A 16426-nucleotide genomic window follows, 5' to 3' on the forward strand; every position below is an offset into this window, starting at 1 on the left:
TGCCCTGGCATTTTAGGAGCCCAGATGCGTGCAAAGTAGTTTGAAATCAAAATCTGTAAAAAATGACCGGTGAAATCCGAAAAGGTGCTCTTTGGAATGTGTGCCCCTTTGCCCACCTTGGCTGCAAAAAAGTGTCACACATCTGGTATCGTCGTACTCAGGAGAAGTTGGGGAATGTGGTTTGGGGTGTCATTTTACATATACCCATGCTGGGTGAGAGAAATATCTTGGCAAAAGACAACTTTTCCCATTTTTTTTATACAAAGTTGGCATTTGACCAAGATATTTATCTCACCCAGCATGGGTATATGTAAAATGATACCCCAAAACACATTCCCCAACTTCTCCTGAGTACGGCGATACCAGATGTGTGATACTTTTTTGCAGCATAGGTGGGCAAATGGGCCCACATTCCAAAGAGCACCTTTAGGATTTCACCGGCCATTTTTTACAGATTTTGATTTCAAACTACTTCACACACATTAGGGTCCCTAAATTGCCAGGGCAGTATAACTACCCCACAAGTGACCCCATTTTGGAAAGACGACACCCCAAGGTATTCCGTGAGGGGCATGGCGAGTTCCTAGAATTTTTTATTTTTTGTCACAAGTTAGAGGAATATGAGACTTTGTAAGAAAAAAAAAAAATAAATCATTTTCCGCTAACTTGTGACAAAAAATAAAAAATTCAAGGAACTCGCCATGCCCCTCACGGAATACCTTGGGGTGTCTTCTTTCCAAAATGGGGTCACTTGTGGGGTAGTTATACTGCCCTGGCATTCTAGGGGCCCTAATGTGTGGTAAGTAGATTGAAATCAAAATGTGTAAAAAATGACCTGTGAAATCCGAAAGGTGCTCTTTGAAATGTGTGCCTTTGCCCACCTAGGCTGCAAAAAAGTGTCACACATCTGATAAATATCTTGGCAAAAGACAACTTTTCCCATTTTTTTATACAAAGTTGGCATTTGACCAAGATATTTATCTCACCCAGCATGGGTATATGTAAAATGACACCCCAAAACACATTGCCCAACTTCTCCTGAGTACGGCGATACCACATGTGTGACACTTTTTTGCAGCCTAGATGCGCAAAGGGGCCCACATTCATTTTATGAGGGCATTTTTAGATATTTGGATCCCAGACTTCTTCTCACGCTTTAGGACCCCTAGAATGCCAGGGCAGTATAAATACCCCACATGTGACCCCATTTTGGAAAGAAGACACCCCAAGGTATTCAATGAGGGGCATGGCGAGTTCATAGAATTTATTTATTTTTGGCACAAGTTGGCAGAAATTTATATATTTTTTTTCTCACAAAGTCTCCCTTTCCGCTAACTTGGGACAAAAATTTCAATCTTTCATGGACTCAATATGCCCCTCACGGAATACCTTGGGGTGTCTTCTTTCCGAAATGGGGTCACATGTGGGGTATTTATACTGCCCTGGCATTTTAGGGGCCCTAAAGCGTGAGAAGAAGTCTGGAATTTAAATGTCTAAAAAATTTTACGCATTTGGATTCCGTGAGGGGTATGGTGAGTTCATGTGAAATTTTATTTTTTGACACAAGTTACTGGAATATAAGACTTTGTAAGAAAAAAACAAAAAAAAAACAATTTCCGCTAACTTGGGCCAAAAAAATGTCTGAATGGAGCCTTACAGGGGGGTGATAACCCATATAGACTCCCTGATCACCACCCTGTAAGGCTCCATTCAGACGTCCGTATGATTTTTACAGATCCACGGATACATGGATCGGATACGCAAAACACATACGGACGTCTGAATGGAGCCTTACAGGGGGGTGATCAATGACAGGGGGGTGATCAGGGAGTCTATATGGGGTGATAACCCCCCTGTCATTGATCACCCCTCTGTAAGGCTCCATTCAGATGTCTGTATGTGTTTTGCGTATCCGATCCATGTATCCGTGGATCCGTAAAAATCATACGGACGTCTGAATGGAGCCTTACAGGGGGTGATCAATGACAGGGGGGTGATCAATAACAGGGGGTTGATCAGGGAGTGTATATGAGGTGATCACCCCCCTGTCATTGATTACCCCCCTGTAAGGCTCCATTCAGATGTCCGTATGTGTTTTGCGGATCCGATCCATGTATCAGTGGATCCGTAAAAATCATACGGACGTCTGAATGAAGCCTTACAGGGGGGTGATCAATGACAGGGGGGTGATCAATGACAGGGGTGTGATCAGGGAGTCTATATGGGGTGATCAGGGCTGATCAGTGGTTCATAAGGGGTTAATAAGTGACGGGGGGGGGGGGGGGGTAGTGTAGTGGTGTTTGGTGCTACTTTACTGAGCTGCCTGTGTCCTCTGGTGGTCGATCCAAGCAAAAGGGACCACCAGAGGACCAGGAAGCAGGTATATTAGACGCTGTTATCAAAACAGCGTCTAATATACCTGTTAGGGGTTAAAAAAAATCGCATCTCCAGCCTGCCAGCGAACGATCGCCGCTGGCAGGTTGGAGATCCACTCTTACCTTCCGATCCTGTGAACGGGCGCGCCTGTGTGCGCGCGTTCACAGGAAATCTCGGCTCACGCGAGAGGACACGTATATGCGTCGCTGAGCGCAGGGCTGCAGCCTCCGGACCGCAATCCTGCGCTAGGCGGTTAAATATTCTTCTGAAATACTTTGTTCTTTACATAGTTGAATATGCTGACAACAAAATCACACAAAAACAAAAAAATGGAAATCAAATTTTTTAACCCGTGGAGGTCTGGATTTGGAGTCACACTCAAAATAAAAGTGGAAAAACACACTACAGGCTGATCCAACTTTTATGTAATGTCCTTAAAACAAGTCAAAATGAGGCTCAGTAGTGTGTGTGGCCTCCACGTGCCTGTATGACCTCCCTACAACGCCTGTGCATGCTCCTGATGAGGTGGCGGACGGTCTCCTGAGGGATCTCATCCCAGACCTGGACTAAAGCATCTGCCAACTCCTGGACAGTCTGTGGTGCAACGTGACGTTGGTGGGAGCGAGACATGATGTTCCAGATGTGCTCAATTGGATTCAGGTCTGGGGAACGAGCGGGCCAGTCCATAGCATCAATGCCTTCGTCTTGCAGGAACTGCTGACACACTCCAGCCACATGAGGTCTAGCATTGTCTTGCATTAGAAGGAACCCAGGGCCAACCGCACCAGCATATGGTCTCACAAGGGGTCTGAGGATCTCATCTCGGTACCTAATGGCAGTCAGGCTACCTCTGGCGAGCACATGGAGGGCTGTGCGGCCCTCCAAAGAAATGCCACCCCACACCATTACTGACCCAATGCCAAACCGGTCATGCTGGAGGATGTTGCAGGCAGCAGAACGTTCTCCACGGCGTCTCCAGACTCTGTCACGTCTGTCACATGTGCTTAGTGTGAACCTGCTTTCATCAGTGAAGAGCACAGGGCGCCAGTGGCGAATTTGCCAATCTTGGTGTTCTTTAGCAAATGCCAAATGTCCTGCACGGTGTTGGGCTGTAAGCACAACCCCCACCTGTGGACGTCGGGCCCTCATATCACCCTCATGGAGTCTGTTTCTGACCGTTTGAGCAAACACATGCACATTTGTGGCCTGCTGGAGGTCATTTTGCAGGGCTCTGGCAGTGCTCCTCCTGTTCCTCCTTGCACAAAGGCGGCGGTAGCGGTCCTGCTGCTGGGTTGTTGCCCTCCTACGGCCTCCTCCACGTCTCCTGATGTACTGGCCTGTCTCCTGGTAGCGCCTCCATGCTCTGGACACTACGCTGACAGACACAGCAAACCTTCTTGCCACAGCTCGCATTGATGTGCCATCCTGGATAAGCTGCACTACCTGAGCAACTTGTGTGGGTTGTAGACTCCGTCTCATGCTACCACTAGAGTGAAAGCACCGCCAGCATTCAAAAGTGACCAAAACATCAGCCAGGAAGCATCGGAACTGAGAAGTGGTCTGTGATCACTACCTGCAGAACCACTCCTTTATTGGGGGTGTCTTGCTAATTGCCTATAATTTCCACCTGTTGTCTATCCCATTTGCACAACAGCATGTGAAATTGATTGTCACTCAGTGTTGCTTCCTAAGTGGACAGTTTGATTTCACAGAAGTGTGATTGGCTTGGAGTTACATTGTGTTGTTTAAGTGTTCCCTTTATTTTTTTGAGCAGTGTATATTACAGGTTTTACTGAATCTTTTCCCACAAAAAAAAAGTTATTAAACTTACTGGTAATTCTGTTTCCTTGAGTCCACCATGACGGCTTAACCTGGAGATTGACCCCTTGACCTTTGTAGGGGCAGGAACACAGAGTTTAAAAGGCGACCACCCACTCTCACCTTCAGTGCTTCCAAATTACCAAATTTATATATATATATATATATATATATATATATATATATATATATATAATCAAATAGAAAGCAGGACTGCACTCCAAAATGTGATGAAAAAATCAAAGCTGTTTATTCACCCATGTTATGGCAAACTTTGCCATAACATGGGTGAATAAACAGCTTTGATTTTTTCATCACATTTTGGAGTGCAGTCCTGCTTTCTATTTGATTATACTATTGGGGATTGCCGTTGCCCCCTTTTGGACATTGCACCCGCTTGTCAGGTTGGTGCTCCCGTTGGACTTTCTTTTTTATATATATATATATATATATATATATATATATATATATATATATATATATATATATATATATATAAAGAAATAAGCACACCGCAGCACATCTTTGTCTATTGACGCCTTTGGATCTCGTGTCGACACTGCTGGCACCCAGCATTTTCTACACACACCGTATTATTCGCCCTATAAGACGCACCGGCCCATAAGACGTACCAAAGTTTTTGAGGAGGAAAATAAGAAAAAAAATATTTTGAACCAATAGGTGTGCTTTTGGTGGGTTTTGAACTAATTGTGGGTGACACTTATGGGCGATCTGTGGGTGACACTTATGGGCGATCTGTGGGTGACACTTATGGGGGATCTGTGGGTGACACTTATGGGGGATCTGTGGGTGACACTTATGGGCGATCTGTGGGTGACACTTATGGGGGATCTGTGGGTGACACTTATGGGGGATCTGTGGGTGACACTTATGGGGGATCTGTGGGTGACACTTATGGGGGATCTGTGGGTGACACTTATGGGGGATCTGTGGGTGACACTTATGGGGGATCTGTGGGTGACACTTATGGGGGATCTGTGGGTGACACTTATGGGGGATCTGTGGGTGACACTTATGGGGGATCTGTGGGTGACACTTATGGGGGATCTGTGGGTGACACTTATGGGGGATCTGTGGGTGACACTTATGGGGGATCTGTGGGTGACACTTATGGGGGATCTGTGGGTGACACTTATGGGGGATCTGTGGGTGACACTTATGGGGGATCTGTGGGTGACACTTATGGGGGATCTGTGGGTGACACTTATGGGGGATCTGTGGGTGACACTTATGGGGGATCTGTGGGTGACACTTATGGGGGATCTGTGGGTGGCACTTATGGGGGATCTGTGGGTGGCTCTTATGGGGGTCTCTGGATGGCACTGTTATGGGGATCTGTATATGACTTATGCTATGTGTCATCCACAGATCCCCTCCATAACAGTGTCCCTGTAGTGAATGACCCTCAATACAAGGGGTGGGGGTCGCATCTGCTTTTATAATGACAGCGGGGCCCGTGCAGTGACTGTATAATCGTATCTGTATTCTGTAATAGTTAATTGTGTATATAATGTAATCGCATAATCAGCGCTACTTACAACTAGAAAGCGTTCGGTAGGTAGCAGAGAGGAGGGAGGAGGCAGGCCGGGAGGACGGGCGCTGGCAGCGTGAGTCACTACGTCATGCGCCCACGCCGCCTGCTTCATTCATAAAGTGGTTGGCGCAGGCGCGTGACGTAGTGGGTGACGCGCCGCCCGCCCGTCCTCCCGGCCTGCCTCCTCCCTCCTCTCTGCTACCTACCGAGCGCTTGTAGTTGTAAGTAGCGCTGATTATACGATTACATTATAAACACAATTAACTATTACAGAATACAGATACAATTATACAGTGAGCGGGGCCCGTGTAGTAGAATACAGTCACTGCACAGGCCCCGCTGTCATTATAAAAGCAGATGCCGGCCCCCAGCCCCTCCTCCCTCACAGCTGATACACCCGCCGCGCGGTATCGCGGCGGGTGTATCATTGAAAATACGGCAAAATCAGCAGCATTTGCCCCATAAGACGCACTGCTATTTTTCCCCCACTTTTGGGGGGGGTGGGGAAAGTGCATCTTATAGGGCGAAAAATACGGTATATATTGTTTTTTTTTAAGTATTACTCAAACCCCTCTTTAAATTCGCAAATTCTGAGGGGGGGAAATATACTAGCCGTCATGGTGGACTCAGGTAAACAGAATTATCGGAAAGTCTAATTACGGTTTTTCCATTTCGTCCACCATGACGGCTTAACCTGGAGAACTACCAGATTATTTAGTAGGGTGGGTAACTGCTTGCAAGATCTTTTGACCGAAGGTCAAGTCAGCAGAAGCCAAAACATTAATACTATAGTGCCTAATAAATGTATTAATACTGGACCAGGTGGCTGCTTTGCAGATCTTATCTAAGGAAACACATCCTTTTTCTGCCCATAAGGGGGCCACCGCTCTTGTGGAATGGGCCCTTATATCTGTAGGACTATCAAGACCCCGGCATCTGGTAGCAGCAGGATATGATGGACTTGATCCAGCGCCCAATGGAGGCCTTGGATGCCTTCTTCCCTTTGTGTGAACCAGCAAACTGAACGAGAAGATTATCCTTCTTCCTGAATTCCTCTGTTGCCCTTAGGTATTGTAAGACAGTATCTCGGACATCCAGGAGTTGGTATTGATTCTCAGATGTACTTGTCACATCTTTAGGGAATGACGGGAGGATAATTTCCTGGTCTCTATGAAAGTCTGAAACAACCTTTGGAAGGAAACCTGGATCCAACCTCAATACTATTTTATCGGAAAATATAGAAAGATAGGGTTCCCGACAGGAGAGCGCTTGGATCTATCCTAGACATCTAGATGACGTTATGGCGATTAGGAAAGCAGCCTTGAGCGTCAGGTGCTTTACTGATATGTCCTGCACAGGAGTAAATGGTGGTTTCATTAATCCTTTGAAAACCCGGTCTAAGTCCCACTGAGGGGTTCTTGGGGTTATAGATGGTCTTAACCTTGAGGCGGCTCTTACAAATCTTCTTACCCATCTATGGCTGGCCAGGTCTGTATCATAGCATGCTCCTAAGGCAGAGATCTGTACTTTAAGTGTACTGGGTCTCAGACCCAAATCCAGCCCCCTCTGGAGAAAATTAATAACTTTTATGATGCTGGGGAGAGAATTTACTGGAGGCTTCTGACCCAGCCAGCTGCAGTATTTTCTCCAGCATTTTAAATATATCGCAGAGGTGACCTTTTTCCTGCTGGATTTGAGGGTATTGATAACTTTTTCTGAAAGACCCCTGCTTTTTAATACCTCGCGCTCAAGATCCATGCCGACAATTTGAATAGGCCTGGATTCTGATGGAGGATCGGACCCTGCGATAAAATGTCCTCCTGGAGAGGAATTCTCCATGGTTCCTCCAGCGCTAATTCCTTTAAGATCGGGAACCAATTTCTTTTTGTCCAGTATGGGACCACTAGGATCACTGTTACTGGGTCGGACCTTATCTTTTGTCGTACTCAGGGAATTAACGCCCAAGGAGGAAAAGCATAGGCGAGATCCCAGGTCCACCTGATCGAGAAAGCGTCCACCGCCCAAGGGTTTTCCCTGGGGTTTAGGGAGCAAAAGCGTCCTAACTTCGTGTTTTCTCTTGCTGCGAAGAGGTCTATCTGAGGGGTTCCCCCACCTTCTGGAGATTTGTCTGAACACCATTGGATTTAGGGACCATTCCCCAGGGTCTATGGTCTTTCTGCTGAGGAAGTCTGCTTGTACATTTTCTGTACCAGTTTTTCTAGACTTGGAGATCTCGTGCCTCTCTGGTGCTTTATTAAAGAGTTTCTACCACCAGAAATACTGTTATGTAGCTGACTGACATTAGCGATTCGCTAATGTCAGCACTACATAACAGTATGTTTCTAACATTAGTCCCTGCAGCCGTTTTTTGTTAAAAAAAGCACTTTTATAGATATGCTATGTGGGCGTCTAGGTGCTATGTGGGCGTCATTAGCACCTAGAGGGCTCCGTCCACTAACCATTTCAGCCGCCCATCGCGTCCCTCCAGCCCGCCCCGCTCCTGTTGATTGACGTGAAACTTCTCAGTATCTCGTACCAATTCCCGCGCCTGCGACGTGCGCTTCTGTATTCGGCGCAGGCGCAGTGAGTGAATGCCGCGCTCCTGGTGCCGGATTCTTCATTGTAACGTAGTTGGCACAGGCGCAGTGAGGAAGCCGGCGCCGGGAGAATACAGAAGCGCACGGCGCAGGCGTGGGAATTGGTACGAGGTACTGAGAAGTTTCACATCAATCAACAGGAGCGAGGCGTGCTGGAGGGACGCGATGGGCGGCTGAAATGGTTAGTGGACGGAGCCCTCTAGGTGCTAATGACACCCACATAGCACCTAGAGGCTCATTAGCATATCTATAAAAGTGCTTTTTTAACAAAAAACGGCTGCAGGGACTAATGTTAGAAACATACTGTTTTGTAGTGCTGACATTAGCGAATCGCTAATGTCAGTCAGCTACATAACAGTATTTCTGGTGGTAGAAACCCTTTAAGTATGCTACTGCTGTCACATTGTCGGAGAGTATCTTCAGGTGTTTTCCAAGTACCATTTTCTGGGATGTTTTTAGCGTCTCCCAGATTGCCCTTAGTTCTCAGTAATTTGACGATTTTACTTTTGTGCCATCTGCCCATCTGCCTTGGTCATTTGAGGAGCCTACTCTAGCCCCCCATCCTGTACAGGTTGCGTCCATGAACACCTGGATCTCTGGATTTTTTATCCAGAGTACACCCCTTGACAGATTTCTCTTTTCTATCCACCAATTAAAATTTGGGGATGAATGGGGATGGCCCTGAATTTTTTTTGTTTTTTCTATGAAGGTTGTCGTCTCTTCCTCAAGAAAAACTATCATCTGGGTTATTGAATCTAGAAGTACTGCTAGGAATTTCATTTTGGTTGATGGGACCAGACAAGATTTTGTTCTGATTTATTATCCAGCCCAACTCTGAAAACCGGTGAATTAGGAACTGGTGTGACTGGACGCCTCTGATTCTCCCAGAATGAGGAAGTAGTCTAGATACTGAAAGATTTTTATTCCCTTTGATCTAAGAGGAGAGATCATTTCCACTACTAGCTTTGTGAAAACCCTTGAGGCAGAAGAAATTCCGAAGGGTAGAGCAGTGAACTGGAAGTGGTTTACAACTCCGGTGCGGTCTATCAGTGCAAACCTGAGGTACTTTTGCGAGTTTTCGTGTATGGGGACGTGATAGTAAGCGTCCTTCAAATCTATGTAAAATGTAGTAAGAAGACCGGCACTTCGCAAAAATTTCAACCAAGAATGCGATTTATTGGTCACATATTATAGTTCCATAGTGACGCGTTTCAGCACGAATGTGCTTTCATCAGACTACAAATAAACATCTCACATACAGGCTTTAAATACACAAATGAAATACAGGGGAACTGACGTCATCAGTAAAGCTCCTCCCCTCATTGACGATAGTAACCATATCATCGAAAATTTATAATCGGATGTAAATCCGATAAATTGTTACTGGACAGAGGCCTACTGGATCCATCGTTTACAAACGATGGAGCCCAGGGGCCTCAATTGTGAATACAATGTGTCTTGCTTCCTATGAGGTATCCTGCCCATACGAATTTTTACAAATGTATTTTTCTTTTTTCCCCAGCGGGATTAATTACCGAATATTGGATTACATCCGATTATAAATTTTCGATGCTATGGTTACTATCGTCAATAAAGGGGAGGAGCTTTACTGATGACGTCAGTTCCCCTGTATTTCATTTGTGTATTTAAAGCCTGTATGTGAGATGTTTATTTGTAGTCTGATGAAAGCACATTTGTGCTGAAACGAGTCACTATGGTACTATAATATGTGACCAATAAATCGCATTCTTGGTTGAAATTTCTGCGAAGTGCCCGTCTTCCTACTACATTGTTTGATTGGACGCCATTCCACTGACACATGCACCGCAAACTTCGAGAAGGTAGTGCCGACCTGTTATCTACTCAAATCTATGGATGTCATGTAATCTCCGTCTTTGATTAGAGGAGTGATGGTCGTTCTAGATTCCATTTTGAATTTTCTGTATACAATGGATGAGTTTAATCCGTTTAGATTTATGATTGTACGGAAGGAGCAGTCTGGTTTCTGAACCAAAAACAGGTTTGAATAATAACCCCTTCCTTCTTCTAAACAGGGGACTTTTACCACTACACCCAACTCTATTAACTGCAAGACGCCCTGCCAAATCCTTCCCAGAACTTTTGGGTTGTGGGTGGTTATCTGGAACTTTTTTTTGGAGAGGCTGAGGAAAATTGTATCCGGTAACCTTTTTTTAAAATATCCAAGGCCCAGGGGTTTTGGGTCATGGTTTCCCAATAAGATAGAAATCTCCTCAACCTTCCTCCCACTCTGGCGTCATTGTTTGTCAGACTGTTTGTTTTGGGGATTGAGAAGGAAGCCTCTGCCTTGCCCTCCTTTTTGGTAGCTCCACCTACCTGTTTTCGCTTTTCCCCTATAGGACCTGGATTGGGTGTTAAAGGGACAAAAGGGCTTCTTTTTAATTTTCCTCAGGGAATCCCTTCTTTTTGTCTGCTGCTTTCTCGAGGATGGAATCAGAGTACGGGACCAAAAACGTATTCCCCTGAAAAGGCAATAGAACATAATTTTGCTTTTGACGCTCTATCGCCTCCCCAAGATGTCATCCACAGGGCCCTCCTTGCAGAATTTGAGAGAGCAGCATCCTTGGCGGCGAACCTCACAGACTCAGCTGAGGCATCCGCAAAAATGCTGTAGCCGACCTGAGGAATTTAGAATTTCTTCTCTCGGGGTCTTATTTTTAATATGGTTTTCTAGTTCACTAAGCCAAAAGTACATTGACCTAGCTACGGAGGTTGCAGCTATGTTCGTTTTTATACCGAACATGGATGCTTCCCAAGACTTTTTCAGGAGAGAATCCGCCTTCCTTACCATCGGATCCTGTAATTGAGAGGAGTCCTCGAATGGAAGGGAGGTTTTCTTGACCACCTTCGCTACCTGGACGTCGATTTTCGGTATTTCGTTAAATATTTTTATATCGGTTGGATCAAACGATCTATTTTTGAACTCTCTGGGGACTCCCAGCCTCCTCTCTGGGTCCGTCCATTCATCCATGATCATATCCTTTATATTTTCGTTTACTGGGAATACTTTAGATTTTTTACCTCTGAGTCCCCCAAACATCTCGTCTTGGACTGATCAAGGTTTTTGTACCTCCTAAATGCTCATGGTTGCCCTTACGGCGCCCAATAATTCCTCCATATCCTCAGACGAAAATAAGTACTTTTTTCTGTCTTCCACTATTTCAACCTCCGACAGTGCGCCTACGTTCTGTCTAGAGGTAGAAGCGTCTTCATCCATATCCTCTGATTTAGAGGAGGATGGAGCGGACACTTTAGATTTTTTCGCAGGCGGAGTAGGAGGGGCAGATCTGAGAGAGGCTAGAGAGGCTAGTAGCACATCTAGGGATTTTGGACTTTATTCTGGGCTCTTTTATTCACTAAAAGAGGAGCAACCAGGTATCAGTGGGCTATTAGCAAAAAAAGCATAACATGACTCACATTTTCTTCCCCACAGTGGAACTCATGGTTGGAATAGCCGAGGGTCCATTTGGTCTACAGGGGCATCAGGGGCCGACATCTGGAGCAGGAGCCTCATGCTGGAACGCTAAAGCCTTTTCAAAACTGCCGCCTTTGAATGCTTGATGCGGCGTTTGACGTCATCACTGTGCGTGCTTGCGCATGCCTCCCGGCTCCAAGCCCCGCCCCCTCAGCCTCCTGCCGGCCGGCCGGACAGAGCGCAGCGCTGCGGCTTCACACACGGGTCCTCGTGCAGCGTGCTCTGTGGTGTGCGGTCAGCTTCCCAATAGGGGGAAGGGGGACCCTGCGCATTGAGGAGAGATTCAGGCCCCCATGGAACAGGAACAAGATCAGCTCCATAGTCCTCCTCTGCCCAGCTGAGCACGGAGCCATTGGAGGGCAGAGGGCAGGGATAAACGATCCCAAACAGGTATCTAAAATAACAAACAAAAATATATCCTTCACCTCCCACAGGAGGTCTCTCTGTGAGGTGCCCCTTTAGGAACAGGAAAAACTGAGGGTGAGAGTGGGTGGTGGCCTTTTAAACTCTGTGTTCCTGCCCCTACAGAGGTCAAGGGGTCAATCTCCAGGTTAAGCCATCATGGTGGGCGAAATGGAAATATATATCTGTTCAGCTCCACCTGATTAGGGATGAGCGAACTTCATATTTGCTGAATTGCATTATGGATTCCGTTACCACGGACCATAACGCAATTCCATGATGGAATGCATAAAGGAATGCCTTTAGAGGCATTCTGTTATTCATTCCATCATAATAGAAGTCTATGGCCTGCATAACAGATCCGTCCGGCTTCCGTTATGCAGGAGAGGACTCCAGCATAACGAAAACCGGACAGATCCGTTATGTTGGCCATATACTTCCATTATGATGGAATGAATAACGAAATTCCTATAAGGGCATTCCGTTATGCATTCCGTCATAGAATTGCATTATGGTCTGTGGTAACGGAATCCATAATGCAATTCAGCATATACAGTACCCCAACCCGAATTTCTAAATATGAAGTTGCTCATCCCTACTCCTGATATATAACATGGTGCTATCAGATTGCACTTCATTTTTTTGGTGACAGGTGCCATTTAAAGTATAATTCAATTTTCAAACCACTTTCTCTTCATCTATTCTGAATGCCATTCTAATTTCATTTTTGTATTGTATTCTATTAATTGATTTTACTGTCTTAATGCAAAAAAAAAGCCCCCTGGTTGTCTAACACATAGGCTGGGTTCACATCTGCGTTTTTTTCTCCAGCAGTCTGTTCCGGTGTATGAACAGACTAACAGAGTTTACCTTATCCGGATACCACCGTGCACCGCCAGATCCCCATTCACTGTAATAGCATCCAGTGGCGATCCGGCTGATTATTGGCCTATGTGCTGGCTTTCAGCCGTACAAAAAAATGCTGCATGTAGCATTTTTCGTTGGGAAGAGGGCCAGCATGTACACTGGATACAGTGCATTCCGGCAGTCTGTTTTAAGTGATTTACTGTCTTATTTAACCACTGGATTTACATCTAAAAAGCTTAGTTTTGCTGTGTAATGTCCTCCATTACTGCTGCTTCTGAGGGTGTGTTACACAGAGTTAGGAAGCAGGATCCCCTGTTTATCCATGTCTTGTATATGGGCAGACATGACACCAGCTAATTTCCGCCAACTAACTCAGAACAAAAAATGACTTCGAGATTGCAGAGCGAAAAAAAACTGATAAAAAAAATCCACATCAAGTCATATAATGAGCAGAAATATTGTTATTCCTCGTGTGCACACATGGCAGCTTATTCACGGCACCAGACACTGGGTGATAGACCTAGACCCATGTCCTGGTAGTGTGGGAAACTACTGTACAGTCAGTGGCACGACAGCCTAGGATTTATTTTGTATCTAGTACAGTGGAGTGCACCAGTGTGACATCTGTTTGCAGTATGGGCTATGAATAAAACTGGCGGAGGTCAGTTTTAAATGAAAAATGCTCTGTGCAACACTGCAACATTCCATCTAACCCAGGAAAGGCAGCCATCCTATGAACCAATTCCCCTGAAAACATTAATATGTACAGTATATATAAAATTAAAAAAAACATACCCTTTTCTTTTCTCCTATTACAGGTGGTTGGACACCATTCACCAGCAGCTTGGTCAGCTGTTTCGATATGAAAATCTTCTTTATGTGTACATTAATGAAACCTATTTAAACAGATAGTTTACAATATAAAATTCTGACACATGATGAATTAAAATTTATTTTGCTCTCCTTTCTGATCTTACATGGGCATTGAGATCCATAAGTAAAGCCTTATTAACACATAAGTGTTTGGTCAGCTTTTTCCATCAGCAGTTGAGAGCCAAAAACAGGTGCAGGTCAAACACTGAAGAGGTTAAAATATTTCCATTACACCTTATCTTTGTGGAGGCTCCGGTCCTGGTTCTGGCTAACAATCAGTGATGGAAATCAGTGACCGATCACTGACTGTGTGACTAAGACTTAATATGCTGGGCGCTACAGTTGCATAGGTCCTATTAATTGGGTCAAAACTTGTGTACAAGACTCCACAGCGTGCTACCCGCATCTCTCCATGTCTGGAGAATGCGACTGTACTAAGGCCCCTTTTACATGAGCGAGTTTTCAGCGCGGGTGCAATGCGTGACGTGAACGCATAGCACCCATACTGAATCCTGACCCATTAATTTCAATGGGCCTGTGTACATGAGCGTTTTTTTCACGCATCAGTTCTGTGTTGTGTGAAAAACAAAGCATGTTCTATATTCTGCGTTTTTCACGCAGCCCTGGACCCATAGTGAATGGGGCTTCAGGAAAAAACGCATTGCATCCGGAAGTGAGGATGCAATGCGTTTTTCACCGATGGTTGCTAAGAGATGTTGTTTGTAAACCTTCATTTTTTGTATCACACGCGTGAAAAACGCATCAAAACGCATTGCACCCGCGTGGAAAATAATTAACAACTCAACGCAATCACAGACAAAACTGACTGAACTTGCTTGCAAAATAGTGCGAGTTTCACTGAACACACCCTGAACGCATCCACAGTCAATCCGCCATGCTTGTGTGAAAGAGGCCTAACGCTTTAACAGCCTTATAACATGGTAACACAGGCTAAAAATCTGACAAATATCCAGACTTTAACGTTTTCAAGACTTAGGCCCCTTTCACACGGGCGTTGCGGAATGGGGCCGGATGCGTTCAGGGAAAAGGGTGCAATTTTGACACTAAAATAAGTCAGTTTTCACTGCGATTGCGTTCCATGTTTGCGTTTTTTCCGCGCGGGTGCAAAACATTGTAATGCATTTTGCACTCGCATGAGAAAAATCGGCATGTTTGGTGCCCAGACCCGAACCCGAACTTCTTCACAGAAGTTCGGGTTTGGGTTAGGTGTTGTGTAGATTTTATTATTTCCCCTTATAACATTGTTATAAGGGAAAATAATAGCATTCTTAATACAGAATGCATAGTACAATAGGGCTGGAGGGGTTAAAAAAATATATAATTTAACTCACCTTAATCCACTTGATCACGCAGCCCGGCTTCTCTTCTGTCTTCTTCTTTGAGGAATAGGACCTTTGAGGACGTCACTGCGCTCATCACATGGTCCATCACATGATCTTTTACCATGGTGATGGATCATGTGACTGACCATGTGATGAGCGCAGTGACGTCATCAAAGGTCCCTTTTCTGTGCACAGCAAAGAAGAAGACAGAAGAGAAGCCGGGCTGAGCGATCAAGTGGATTAAGGGGAGTTATATATTTTTTTTTTTTAACCACTCCAGCCCTATTGCACTATGCATTCTGTATTAAGAATGCTATTATTTTCCCTTATAACCATGTTAGAAGGGAAAATAATAATGATCGGGTCCCCATCCCGATCGTCTCCTAGCAACCATGCGTGAAAATCGCACCGCATCCGCGGATGCTTGCGATTTTCACGCAGCCACATTCACTTCTATGGGGCCTGCTTTGCGTGAAATACGTAGAATATAGAACATGCTGCGATTTTCACACAATGCACAAGTGATGCGTGAAAATCACCGCTCGTGTACACAGCCCCATAGAAATGAATGGGTCCGGATTCAGTGCGGGTGCAATGCGTTCACTTCACGCATTGCACCCGAGCGGAAAACTCGCTCGTGTGAAAGGGGCCTTACCTGTTTTATACAGTGAAAGGGGAAAAAAAGGACCCTGAGGGCACTGAAGACAGATTAGGTTTACAATAAAAATTCCTTCATGAACAAACTACTGACTTCTGACATGTGCCACTTTCTGTTTTAATAGCTATGAAATGCTTTTACTTATCCAAGCCATTCTGAGATTACTTTTTCATAACACATTGTGCGTCATGTTAATGTTAAATTTGAGTCAATATATTTTAACTTTACTTCAAAATTTTATTTTTTTTATTACTGAAAATTTTAAAAAATTCAATTTTCTATATTTGAATCTCTCTGCTTTTAAGACAGTGATACCTTAAAAAATACTAATTAATATTCAGCATATGGAAAAGAAAATGGTGGCTCTCTCAGTTTTCTACTTCTGGAAAGGTGCACTACCCCTCAGCACTCCCAAATGCTGGT

The 16426-nt window shown here is 45.0% G+C and overlaps 1 protein-coding gene across 1 annotated transcript in view; it reads right to left on the reverse strand.

The window, feature by feature from the left end:
- RARS1 (arginyl-tRNA synthetase 1) overlaps window positions 1-16426 on the reverse strand; it is a 518621-nt gene that overhangs the window by 258329 nt on the left and 243866 nt on the right. Inside the window, exon 5 of the mRNA XM_040404976.1 lies at window positions 13925-14025. Within this exon, the coding sequence (XP_040260910.1) occupies window positions 13925-14025 (101 nt within the window). The remainder of the gene's footprint in view (window positions 1-13924; window positions 14026-16426) is intronic.

Source organism: Bufo bufo, chromosome 1 (genome assembly GCF_905171765.1).
Source record: "Bufo bufo chromosome 1, aBufBuf1.1, whole genome shotgun sequence".
Lineage (NCBI taxonomy): Eukaryota > Metazoa > Chordata > Amphibia > Anura > Bufonidae > Bufo > Bufo bufo.